The sequence below is a fragment of the Ailuropoda melanoleuca genome, chromosome 17 (genome assembly GCF_002007445.2).
Source record: "Ailuropoda melanoleuca isolate Jingjing chromosome 17, ASM200744v2, whole genome shotgun sequence".
Classification (NCBI taxonomy): Eukaryota; Metazoa; Chordata; class Mammalia; order Carnivora; family Ursidae; genus Ailuropoda; species Ailuropoda melanoleuca.
The window spans coordinates 23,198,471-23,211,546 of NC_048234.1; the positions used below are offsets into that span (position 1 = coordinate 23,198,471).

The 13,076-nt window shown below is 51.7% G+C and overlaps 1 protein-coding gene across 3 annotated transcripts in view; it reads right to left on the bottom strand.

The window, feature by feature from the left end:
* Nucleotides 1-3,700: 3,700 nt before the first annotated feature.
* KANK1 (KN motif and ankyrin repeat domains 1) overlaps nt 3,701-13,076 on the bottom strand; it is a 182,549-nt gene continuing 173,173 nt past the window's right edge. For all 3 annotated transcript variants that reach the window (XM_034647435.1, XM_034647433.1, XM_034647434.1), the window contains 5 exons: nt 10,742-10,961; nt 8,298-8,440; nt 7,487-7,687; nt 5,332-5,430; nt 3,701-4,736 (listed from right to left, as the gene is read on the bottom strand). In XM_034647435.1, the coding sequence (XP_034503326.1) occupies nt 4,674-4,736; nt 5,332-5,430; nt 7,487-7,687; nt 8,298-8,440; nt 10,742-10,961 (726 nt within the window). In that variant the 3' untranslated portion in view covers nt 3,701-4,673. The remainder of the gene's footprint in view (nt 4,737-5,331; nt 5,431-7,486; nt 7,688-8,297; nt 8,441-10,741; nt 10,962-13,076) is intronic.

The window sequence follows — 13,076 nt, forward strand, 5'->3', positions numbered from 1 at the left end:
CTCGCATTTTTAAATTAAAAAAAAAATTGAAGTTAATATACACACACATAAAGGGCACAAATTGTGAGTATACGGCCTTTTGAATTATCATAAAGGGAATATAAGAGTGTAGCTACCTCCAGGCTAAGAAGCAAACCATTCCTAGGGGTTCGCCAACCCCTCGCAGGCTCCCTCCCGGAATTCTCCCCGCTCCCCAGCAGTAACACTCTCCTGACTTTCAATGCCACTCCAAGGATATTTTTACCCTCATTCATTCAACTAGTATTGGTCCCAGCAGCGGGTGTCACACACCCAGGCACGAAAGCTGAACTCAGGGAGCTCCCTTTTGGAAGACTGGCTTTTCTGGAGGATGGCACATGTCAGATAGGATTGAGGGACCCATCTAATTAGTGACTACTCTCTACGTTATCTGTTCGAGCACATCGTTTCACAGCAGAGCAGACAGGTCAGAGCCAGAATCTCTCTGCTGCCCGACGCGTGAGAAATCCGTGGCTGCCCGGCTGGCCCTTGGTGTGGAGCCGCCTGACAAGTCTGGTGGCAAAGCAGCCGCTACCCGTCTATGCTCAGGGCCCTCCCTCTCCACCACAGAGCCTCACCCCTGCAGGTGGTTCCAGTGCTGGGCAAACTGGATCTTTCTGGGTTGGGGGTGGGGATCATGTATAAAACCTGTTTGGGCTCAAGTATAAGACTGGCATTTGGTCTTCAGATTATTTCTTATGCAACTTCCATGACCCGAAAAGGAGGGATATATAGTTCCCATTCTCGTGCCTATCAAATCATCAGAAGGTCGTCATGGAGAGGCACTGGGCAGCTGGTTTTCTAAAATGCCAGCTCCTGCTCCTAAATGTCCTCACAATCAGACATATCCATATTAGCACACACCCAGAAAACATGGTTTTGTTTTCTAGCTTCTCTGCAAAACCCTTGTGGGAATTTAGGCCGGGTATCTCAGGGACACCACTGCAAGTGCGACTTCCACCTTTCACGCTCCAAGAGCTGATTGTGACTTCCCAGTTCTGCACTCCGGGAAACAGCCAGTGACTCTGGCGGGGAGGGAGTCTGAGTGTGTGCAGTCCTGGAACAGGGTGGCCACTGGCTCAGCCACATCCTTTTGTGGGAATCATCTTCAGCAGAACGGACTGAAAATACAATTTTATGATCGGCTGGCGTCTAAATTACAGCCATGCTAAGTAACAACGGAGTAAACATATGATTAGTAATTTCCTTATGGCAGAAAGTCTCTGGCTGAGGCCCAGGGCCTAAAAAGAATTTTCTTTCAGTAGAAAAGAAAACAGAACGCTCTCTTTATTCCAAAGCCAAAGCAATGGGTCGCGGCCTTCTTCCTGCGCAGAAACGGTACTGCTTCTCCAGAAGGAGGGGAAGGGAAAGATGGTCTTAGGAAAATTCTGCAGAGCCGTCGGCCTGCTCAATTGCCATCCCTCACCTACTGGGCCACCCCCCTGCACCACGGCAGCTGTGGCTCCTGGCCTTCTAGAAACGACGGCTCTAGAGTTTCAGAAATGCCGCCAAACAGACATCACGCAGGGGCTATGTCGGCTCCTTATACATCAAAGATGAAAGGTGAGGCATCATGTTTCTTGTTTTGTTCCAGCTCTCTCCACCCTGCCTAACTTGTTTGGGAAAGAACTATGGGTGCCGCATACTTTGGGAGCAAAACCATTCTCTGCGTGGACCAGAGGCCACACTGAGAAACACCGGGGATGCTGCTCCTCAGGGTGGGGCCCACAACTGGCACTTCCCCCCAGCTCCCGCCATCAGTTTTGAAGCACGCAGTGAAGGCAGAAGTGCCCGCAAAAGCATCATGAAAATCACACTCTCTCCGCTTGCAGCCGGCTCCCCGCAGAAAAGATCCCATTAGGACAGGATCCCATCTGCGAGGGTTAGCATGTTATCAGCAGTATTTCAGGGTCACAAAAGGCGGGGTAAGACTGTTCCCCTTAGAGTATGGGCAACATACAAGAGCCCAACACTTGGTTTATCGGGGGACTCGTCTGGATAGCAGGCTCCTGGCACCCCACTCTCCCCACCAGGCCTCCCCCCGGCCCCACGGTTGGTCCATCATGTCCCAACGTTAGCAGGATGAGTCCTGTTTCACTTTCTTAACGTTACAGTCTCAAAGTTCCCACTGCTCTATTCCTTCTGTCTGGGGGAGGATGCTGGCCTTTGGCTTCTAAATTTCTAGGGCAAGGTTGTCGGAAAAAAGAGGCTGCCTGTCACTGAGAGGTTCAGGCTTCTCGTCACATCAGGCAGAAAACAAAATCAGGAGTCTCCAGGCCCATGCCGGCCTCACTAGGGGGACCTGCCCGAGTGTCCTGCACAAATCCCTTTATGGACTTGCGCCTCAGTAAGCTGCAGGTGAACCAACGGGGGAGAATCAGGCTGGTTTATATAATGTGCCAAGAGCCCAAGAAAACACCTTCTGAGTGCCCAGTGTTAGCAGCGTCAACAAGGCCTATGCATACCCAGAAGCCAGATACGGATTGAACGAGACCTCACTCCATGAGAAAATCGCTCGTTTGGTTTTGTAAAATTTAGCATAAGAAATCTGAAATGGAGCACAAAGGTGTAGGAATAAATTTTTCCGTGCACCAACAACACGAAGGCCTTCCTTTTCAAACAGAACAAAACTTCCAGGCCCTCAAACCACCAGAGATAGAGCTGCTTCAAAGGCATGCGATGCCACTACGGGGGCAGAAAACTCACAGACCTACTTTGCTTCGAACACCAATGCTCTTCTGCCTTAATTTATTGTGCTAGTTCAGGTCTGAAGGAGCCTGAAAGACTGCGTGAACTGAAATTTAGCCCCGACCCCAGAGCTGGCGAATCTGTCCTGGGACAGACAAAGGTGCTCGTGCCCCCAGGTAGCTGGGATCTCACTTTCATGGTTCAAGGGAGAGGACGGCCCTTCTGTCTCAGATGTCCTGCCATGGGCCTGGGCCTGGCCCTGGGTGGGGGGAGGGGGCACGCATCTCTTACCGCCCCAAGTTGGCCTCAATTTCGAGCGCTGCTTTGCACAGCTCCTCTGAGTTCTTCTCTAAACAGCGCATTCCTCCCAGCCCATGAAACAGGCAGTCCAGGACAGGCACTGTGATACACACCTGCTGGAAAATCTGTCCTCTGGTCTCTTTCTTGAGCTCAGCAATGCATAAACAGATGAGAGGAAGGAAAGAGGAACAGAGAAGAGTGTGAGAAAAGCCTCTGTGATATTTCTCCCGTGTACCTGGCTTCCACACACAGCCTGGGTTAAAATTCACCACCAGTGACGGTGCCCAAACACCTCATTTGGATTTTGGCCGCCTTGCTTCTTCGTTTTAATGGGATGGACTCAGTCCCTTGTAAAAGGGACTGCAAGGCAGGTGCCGTCACCCAGCAGCTGCACCCAAAATGAGGACCAGAGGCCAGGGCTCTGTACCTGAGAACAGCTCACTCATTGTCTCCCCTTGGAGATTACCTGTCTGATGAGCTGCTTGCCTAATAACGTCTTAAATTCCTGACGCCTGACGGGCAACCTGAGTACCGGGCACAGCTGTGTGAACAGAGTCGTGCTCTCCTCTTGGCCAAGTGCAAGACCAGCGGGCCGGCTCTCCCCACCCGTGCAGTCCATCAGCCTGGGCTTCCAGGGCCGTAAGTCAACAGGGTCGTGCAGACAGCTGTCAGAGACAGAGCGGGGACACGCAGAAGAGCTTAATGAAATTTTATTTGGAAAATATGGCAAGAGTCTAAGGCACTTCAAACATTTAAATACACATAAGACCAAAGTAAATGTGACATGGTAGAAAGGAATCCATAAATACGTGAAGAACTACACTGTTTCCCTAGAGGCAAACATAAATCGCCAATTCCTCTAACGAGATACAACCTTTGCCATTAGACGCAGACTTGGGTGATGATTAATACAAACATGGTAACGTTACATATAGTTCTTTACGTCTCAATGACTATGGAATATAAAAGTTGAAAATACTGTGTCAATTTTTTATATAGATACCTTTTATATAAAAAGTCATATAATACACCCACCTAAATTAACCCAACTGAAAAGACTTCCTTTCGTAAATTTTCTGCTTTTCCAGAGTTCCATTTTTGATTTTTAAACCAGAAACCTCCCAGACCAGGCCTAAGGTCTGATGATCAGTCATCCAACTGCCCTACTTTAGAAGAGTAAACACACACACACACACACACACACACCCCCCAACAAAACCATCCTGGAATGGAATTTTCAGAGAGTTTCCCAATGGCTCCACATTAAGTCAATATAAATACTTGTGGAACCTTTTTAAAAACGCCAAGCCAGTAAGAAGCTAACGCTTCCCGGCAGCGGCAAGAGGAGGAGAGAAGGAACGGACGTGGCCCGCTCGGGTCAGTTACAATACCCTATGACTGTACATAACGGAGCAGAGACTCGACAGCAACAGAGCTGGGGGTAAGCACGCCCGGCGCAGAGGGAAGATGGCCAGGAGGGAGGCGGCGTGTGCCCGGTGGCCAGCTCCTGCTGGCTCGGCTTCCACTGCGCAGCTGCAGGCTCAGCCCTCCCGTTCTGTGTGCTGGTGAGCTCAGGCACGATACGTATACATTCAGTATCTGTCACCCCAACAGGAACAAGTAGCAGCTTAATGGTGGCGTGTACATGGACGGCTATTTGCATATAATCAATCAAATGAACTTCGGTGGGTGGGGCCAGGAGATGTCTTCCTTCCAAGCCTAGGGGTGCCCTAGAGACCGGGAGAGGAGAAAAAAATGGGGAGTTAATAAGTGACCTCAGGCCGAGGTGTCCTCTGTGACACGGGAACTCCATCCAGCACAGCTGACAACCACCTGTGCGTGGGTGCGTGGACAGCTGGACCGCAGAATAGAGACCCACTAGCACCAGCTGTTCTGGAGACAGCTGGGCTCAGCAGTGCCACATCCGGCCATCCTGGGACGTCAACGTCCTGCTAAGGGCGGACTCTCGAACCACAGGTTGCTGCTCGCCGTCTGCTTTAGGAAAAATGCCAGGAACGTAGTAGTATGTATTTGTGGGTGCACCAGGTACCCTCTGGATAATTCTGCCCCTTCATGTGAGGGCGTCAGAGCGTCTGTCTCCCGAGGACAGACAGAGGCCCAGCCTCTGCTGTGCTCATCGTCAGGAGTCCTGGCTGTCTGGGTGGGGGGGGGGGGCAAAAATCATGAACCTTTCAGTTCCAGACTAAAACTCCCAGTTTCAGAATCCTCAGAAAACCTGCGTCTCTTGCCAGCTCCCTGAAGAAGGGGGCCCACTGGGCTGGTGGACTTGAGCCTGTTCACAAACGCCAAATGCACAACACTGACCGGAGACTGGGCCTTGGCGAAGTTGACGTGGGCGTACAGAAGAACCGCGATGTCCTTGTGTCCCGCCTCCAGGGCTATCGAGAGTGCAGTGCTGCCGTCCTAAAGATCACACAGAAAAGAACAAGCCAGGGTGGGTTCCTCAAACTTCCAGACAACCGAAAGGATGCAAAACAAATACTCTCCAAGAATTGTTAAGGTTCCCCAAATCTGTTCAGTCCTTCAGGAGACTGTTCTGGACCTCTGTGCATGAAGCCCGAGGACTACAATGAGGCACCCCCCCTCGCCCCAGTGGAGTCACAGTCCGAGCACAGTCACCTCATCCCCGCTGCGCCTCCCGGTGGTTAGTGTGTTGGCACGCGCCCCATGCACCCTCAACAAGGGCGGGCTGCCCGGAAGGACTCACCCCACTACTCTTCCCACCAGCTAGGGGCAGTAGGAGGTGATGGGGGGAGAAACCTGAATGTCTGTGTTTCTTATCTTTACAGCGAGCAGGCAGTACCACAGTGTATGATTTGACACCCTGCCACTTGCCAACGATCTTTTAACATTGCCCTTGGGCAGGGAGCTGACCCTCCAGCCCTAAGCGCCCCCATCGGCCGCCGCAAACACCATCCACGCACAGTCACCGCATCCTGCTGCCTTCAGAAAGTCATCTTAGGAAAATCTGAGAGGAAACACTAAATATGGGGCAGTCAAAGGTTCCAGTTTGGTGTTCGGCTTCCATGAACTTGCAGGGCTTTGTTGCGTGTCAAGAAGGGATAAGGCAAAACCCAGCACCATTTATTTTCTGTCTGCTCTTGGAATTAGGATGCCCGTCTGGTCACCAGCAGCAGGAAACAATGCTCGTGTGGTCGGCATCTTATAGTCCTTCCCTCCCACCCAGAATTCTCAGAGCTACCTTCCCTCCCACTTCTCTCCTCCCTTCCTCCCACTTTCCTGAGGTGACCAGCATTTCTGGAAGCCACTGTGGCTCTGGGACCTCTTATTACTATATCGACTGGCTGTTTTTTGCTAAGAGATAGCGGAAGTAAAAGCAAGCAAATGAAAATCAAGACACATGCAACACACACTGCTCTCAAGGAAGGGTAAGTTGGAAGCTCTCCCTCTGTTCCCGCTGAAGTGAAGGGCATGTGGGACAGCTGCAGCTTCTTCACCCCCGGAGAGGAGCGTGCCAGGCAGAAGCCTGCCGGCAGCCCCTCGGTCCTTGGTACTAGTCAATGCCTGCACTGGTTTGCTTTTCCTGCTGGCTTGCCCCCCCCCCCGCCCCCGGGATCTGACACTTAGTGCAAAATAGGGTATTTTCCTTCCAACTTTTTAGTGCTTTGGGCTGAAGAAAGCTCTGGGCCAAACCTGTGCTCAATGGAGATGAGCTTTCCAAAGCAGAACCAACCCAGCCTGACCTCTGTGACCTTTGCACTTTGAACCATGGCACCACCCAAATATTAGTTTCTGTGCCTTCGCCTACTGGTACTCTTCCCCTTCGGCGGGGAGACATCCAGAGGCAGCAGCTTTCCTTACAGTGTTTCCCAGGCAAGGGGTTATCTGGCACAGGGACAGCTTCGGAACCGGGAGAGCAAATCGGGGTTACAATGATGGAAAAGCCAGAGCAGGAGCGGGGAGATGTGCTCGAAGGAGCCGGATGGTCTGGAGGGTCGAGCTGGTGAGACGCACGAGCGATTCCCTCTGAGGGGCCCCGTTTCGGGGGTGGGAAAGTGCTTCGCTGTGGTGACAGCTGGCTCTAGTCATCTAGTAGTTCTGGCCTGGAACAACTAGCAATCCAGCTTTCCCAGGACCCGGTCCTCTCTTCACGGACCCGCAAGATGTCCGCGCTCAAGCTGCTCTGTGCCGTCAGTCTGCACCTCCCCTTCCGCGGCCCGGCTCTCGGACCGGCTCCTCACCCTCCTCCCGTAATGAGTGTGCACAGGGCCCGATCTTCCTGCCTTTGGTTCTAGCTACTGGGAGTGTGAGTTTGCACATAGGACACGCAGCCGTGCGGGGCGGGGAAGCGAGGCGGCCGGGACCACAACACAAAATCCCCAACGAGCAGCACGGAAGATGTGCCCTTTCCCCCCTGCCAAGGGGCATGGGCAGAGCTCCCACCCCGCGGCCCCCTGCACACCCTGCACACCCCGTGCAGGCCGCGTCCACTCCTTACGTTGTCCTCCAGGTGGCCGTTGCAGCCCGGCTGGGCCAGCAGTAGCTTGACGATCTCCACGTGCCCGTGCTCGCTGGCGCACATGAGGGCCGTGGAGCCCTCGTCGTCCTGGATGTTGACATCAGCGCCGCAGGCCAGCAGGCCCCTCACCATGTCGATCCGCCCGTGGCTGACGGCCAGCATGAGGGCTGTCTGTCCCGCCTGTGGGGAGGAACGGCAGGGCATATCAGCAGCACAGCTGAGACCGGCTGGGAGGGCGGCCTGCACGGGAGGGGGGGGTGCGGNAAAGCAGATGTGGAATTAACCTGGGGCCGGGTGGTGGCAGGCACGGAGAAATAGCTTCCTGTTCTGAGCCAGGAGCTAATGTGTCAGTGTAATGTGTCAGGGCTCCCCCATTGCTGGGAGGGTCTGTCTCCTTATAGCTAGGAGCCGGGAAGTTCAAAGGTGCTTAGAGGTCCAACCAGACCAGGGCCACTGTGTGCCCAGCGTGAAGACACTACACCACGGTGACAGGAAGCAGCCACTGACGGGCAGATGGCGGGGACTCCCCGGCACTCAGAGGGGGGCCGACCTATAGGGAACGCGCACCCTGCTCCACACAGAGGTGGGGTGCAAAGCCACAGAGGGGGACGCCCGTGATGTGACACTGAAGCCGGTACTCCACCGGCGTGTCTGGTCATCAGGGGCGGCTGGGCAGCCACATGGATGTGGGGCTGGGCCACGGAGCACAGGCTCGGTGATGACTCGTGCGGCTGGGCTGGGTGCGGGTCGGAGCTGTGTGAGCACGGACCCAGAAGGCAAGTGCGCTCACCTGGCTGGCTTTGGCGTTCACGTCCCCGCAGCCGAAGAGTTCTTCCACGACGCGCATGTCCTTCTCGGCTTCCACCGCGGCCAGGGCTGCCAGCATGATGGGGGTGTAGCCCGCTTTGTTCTGGTGATCCACATTACACACGTCTGCAAAGACACGAGTCTTGTCAGGGAGAAGCCTTCCCGACAGCGACTCTTCTCCCCAGGGACCAAAGGAACAGGGTTGGGAAGAGACCCATGAACCGGCCTCCGGTGCTCCGAGTCACCCTGTGACAGACGTTTTCACACTCAACGAAAGAAAAGAGGTTTTCTGGTCTCGTGTGAGGCCAGAAGCAGAAGTGAGAGTAAGCCTTCAGAGCACCCCTGTTCGTAGCCAGTGGCTGGACAGTAACAGCCTGGAGGGCTGTGGGCTTGTTTGAAGTAATGGTGAATTTGAAGAGTCCACAGAATGTGGGATGTGGACATTCATCTGTGTTTGGGGGATCATGACTGTGGAACAAAGGATGCAGGGAGAGCTACAAATATGAAGGCTTTGTAAAGGCTTGCATAGAGAACACTGACTATGGCACCACCCACTCGGAGATCACTCATTCTGAGACCCTGAGTTTGCTCCTCTGACTTGCGTGGGGCCCTTGGAAGCCAAATTCCAATCCCATGACCCCTAGCTAGCTGTTCTCGGCACTGCGGTCTGGGAGCAAATGCAGTGAGAAACTGCCAGGGACTAACAGACACAACAGACCAGACCTTTTCTATTCCTCTAATTCTTTAAGGAGGCATCAATGATTCTTTTTAAATTCCTTTAGCACTTTCTAATACAATAAAAGGAATGGACAGTGCAGGAAAGAAGCTTTCATGCATGACCAAATAGAGTTAAAATGTTCACGATATTTCTATCACAAGGAGTGAGAAGAGAAAGTACCATGAAGACTTGTCTTAAGCTCAAAAATAATTGCATAGCAGGGACGTGATGGCATTTACACACAGAGCATGTTTTTTTAATGTAGAAAAGGAGAAAGAAACAGCTGTGTGACAGAGAAGCATGTGAGCCAACAAGCTCTCTGAGGCTCCCCATCATCTGTGATGTTCGGGCGTTCAGAGACGTGCCGTACGGAGCCGGTCTCAGCCTGTAACAGTGGGAAGCAGTGGGTCAAGTATATCTAGTACGGTGATTAACCAAAGCCACCCAACCGCGGAAGTGAAATAATTTACTAAAATATCTTATCCACACAAATTTTCCAAGGGTAGATTAAATTGTTACTTTCAAGAGTAATCTGAAATCTTGTTTTCGGCTCCACTGGATATTACCCACTTCTCCGTTTAAACAACAACATGGGCTGACAGTACCACCAGCTCTGTTTATAGTCTGGAAAGTCTAAAGGGAAGGAGGCCTGGAATTCCTTCCATTAAGATGGAAGCAGTTTTAGCCTAACATAGCCCCATATGCCGGGAATAAGCAAACTTAGAAAAGGAGATACATCTGCTTGGTTACTTCTCTGCCTTAATCTAATTTCCCCAAAATGGAGTAGAAGAAATTAGAGAGTTGGATCAAGAAGCAGTAGGGGGAAGCTGGACAATTTTATTGCATATGCTAAATCAAATGTTCACATCGTGTTCTTGTTAATTTAAGACCGAGGTATTGTAAATTCTGTATCAGTCACGTACTAGAAGTAAAAATATGTATTTCGAAAATAGATCAGAGTGACTTGGGGATTGTATGTACCACTGGGCTATTATATTTGAACAAAAAGTTGGAAGTTCGCTATTTTCCAAGAGGACCCTTCTGTGTAGCACACCCTTGCTTCGTGTATAACACAGGTAGTGGCTATATTCTGGGATGGGATATTCTGATTATAAACAAGAATTTCCACTGCTCTCGTTACTAGGGCTCAGGTGTAAGAATAACACTTTCTTCACTCTACGCTGAGTCCCCAGTAACAGGGTGTATTTTGGTGGGAATGGTCATGATTCTACTACAATCTGTCATGGTGGCCTTGAGTGGTCCACATCTCGGCTAGCGGCACACCTCTGCAAGGCTGCTGGATGAGGTCATGGAGTAAAGGCAAAAAGAGCAGGATGCAAGCTGACGCTGGTTCCCTGAGCTGCAATCTGTCTCCTGAGAGCGCACCCGCCCCGCCTGAGTGATTCAGCTCAGGAGGGACCCTGAGTCACGCTCATCACCGGGGAGACTCCCTGCCTGAACACAGCTAAACTGCAGCAAGAATATCCCCAAAACCTCCTTTCGAAACAGATCTGGAGTCCGTGTCACCCAGCTCTGTTCGAAGTTCCAGCCTCCCACCAGTGACTCGAGAAGGGCGTCCTTGCCACACCTTGTGGAAAGGCAATGGGAGAGGGTGGGGGGGTCCCAGACTGAGCAGTGGGTCAACCTGCTTCTGGGAGGTGAGTCACCCCCGAGCGCGGTCAGGGAAGAGACCAGGGCGGCGCACGCACCGGCGTCCAAGAGCAGCTTCACGATCTCGAAGTTGGAGTGGGACACGCTGTAGTGGAGGGCCGTGTTGCCGTTGCCGTCGGCCATGTTGATGACGTGGCGGAGGACGTCCGGGGAGATGGCCTCAAACGCCGCTATGTAGTCCCCCACCATGGCCGGACTGGCCGACTTCTGACTGGACACGCGGAACCACTCGTGCTGCAGGGTGTTCAGGCAGAACCGCTGCCAAAGCACCAGAAAGTGGCCATTAGTTCTTCTATTTATAGCCCATCCCGAGACCCAGCTGAAAGCCCGAGAAACGAGGCCTTTTATAGGCAGAGTGTACGCAGCTAGAACTGGCTCTCAGAGAACAACTCGAGAAACCCGGGGCCCGAAAAGGAGCCTCAGACTCCAAATGAGAGCATCTCTCCTGACTTCCAACCACAGACACATTCTAGCTTCTGGAAATGAGGCCGCACAGCACTGCGCAGGGGCTGTCCCGGCAAGGGTCCGACCCTGTCTCTGCTACTTGTGAGCTGTACTCTCCTGGGGAAGATACTTATTCCCTGCCTCAGTTTACTCATCTGCAAAACGAGGGTAATAAAAATACCTATTCCCCACAGTGCTTGTGATGAGGACAAATGGGGCAATACACATAAAAACACGTAGGCCTGGCTCCGTTGAGTCTTGAACGATTAATATTATGTAACTATGCTGGCCCTGCACATGATTTTCAGGGTAATCAGGACAGAAGAAATTCCTTCACCCACACTGAATTCTGTTGCTTTCTTCCTATCCAGACCACCCTTAATTGCTTCAACATCCCCACAGCACTGGGCTGAAAGCCCACGAGGGTGTGGCCAATCCAGTTCCCACTCCAATCCCAAAGACAAACGTTCAACCATGGAAAGGGATTAAAAAGCGGGTTCAGGGGCGCCTGGGTGGCACAGCGGTTAAGCATCTGCCTTCGGCTCAGGGCGTGATCCCAGCGTTCTGGGATCGAGCCCCACATCAGGCTCCTCCGCTGTGAGCCTGCTTCTTCCTCTCCCACTCCCTGCTTGTGTTCCCTCTCTCACTGGCTGTCTCTCTGTCAAATAAATAAATAAAATCTTTTAAAAAAAAAAAAAAAGCGGGTTCAAAACAAATTACGTTTCTCATTAGGACCGCCTGCATCTGATCATGAGCCCCATGCATGCCTTCCCTTAGGCTGTGGACACATGAACATGGGGCTTATTTCATGAGCAAGCAAGTCAAACCCGGACCCTGTGAAGTTCAAGGCAGACTACGCATGACCACTGCTGGTGATGGGAAGAACTAGAACGCTTTTTCCATGAGCCCTTTTTACATGAGTTTACCGTTCATCTGTCCTTTGCTTACTCTTGAAAGGTTTGGAGATACATCAAAGAAAGACGGAAAGCTTATGTCAACAGCACCAGAACTCAAGAGGTCCCCTTCCTACAGAGAAGTGGGAGCTGGAATTGCACTGGCTTCTGTAGCTTTATCATCCTGCCACTGATGATTCAGTTTTGGCCCATTCAATCATATTTTGCGTCACTTGACGAAAAGGGTCCTAGGTGGGGAAGAACTTCATCTAATGTTTTCTTTTCTTCTGCTCACTCTTCTGCATGTTCAAATTTCCATTCCTCCGGAGTTCATCCTCACGCAGAGAGATGGAAACTTGTGTCGTTTGGGTGTTGAATTCTGTTACTGCTGCGAATGTGGTGACCTGTTCCGGTTATTGGCCCCGGCACTGTGGCTGTTCATGTGTCTACCACATTTCACGGCACAATTCCTTAAACGCTTTTTCACCAAATGAGTTCAATTTAACCAAAAAGGAACTGACCACGGAGTGTGTGCGGGACAATATGCTTGGCAATCTGGGGCCAGAAAAACCAACAATCCTCTCTGAAGACCACATGACCCCGTATTTTGAGAATGGTCATAGAAAAGGTATACTACAGCTCTAAGATCAAGGGTCCAGAGGCACCAGTTTCAAGTTCAGGTTAAACCTCATGGGAAATATTAACACTGCAGTGACATTTCATGGTTTTGCTCTCCATGACTGAGGCGTAGACGGAAATTTAGTTCAACTGATGGAATTCTGTGTCCACCCCCGCCCCAGGCCAGGGATTTTATTTAGTATTTTCTTCTGTAAACACCAATGCCATGTGCCTTTTTCAGTGTGCTGATTCAATGTCAAGACACAGCTGGCTCCGAGAAATTTAAGTTTCTGTAGCAGCAGAAACAAATATGAGACGCAACCATTATTTTAAAAAAGGAAGCCATGTGATAAGGTGATGTGATTCAGAGAGGATAAATAAAACATGGACCAGGACTCCAGAGGTATCACTTAGCCCC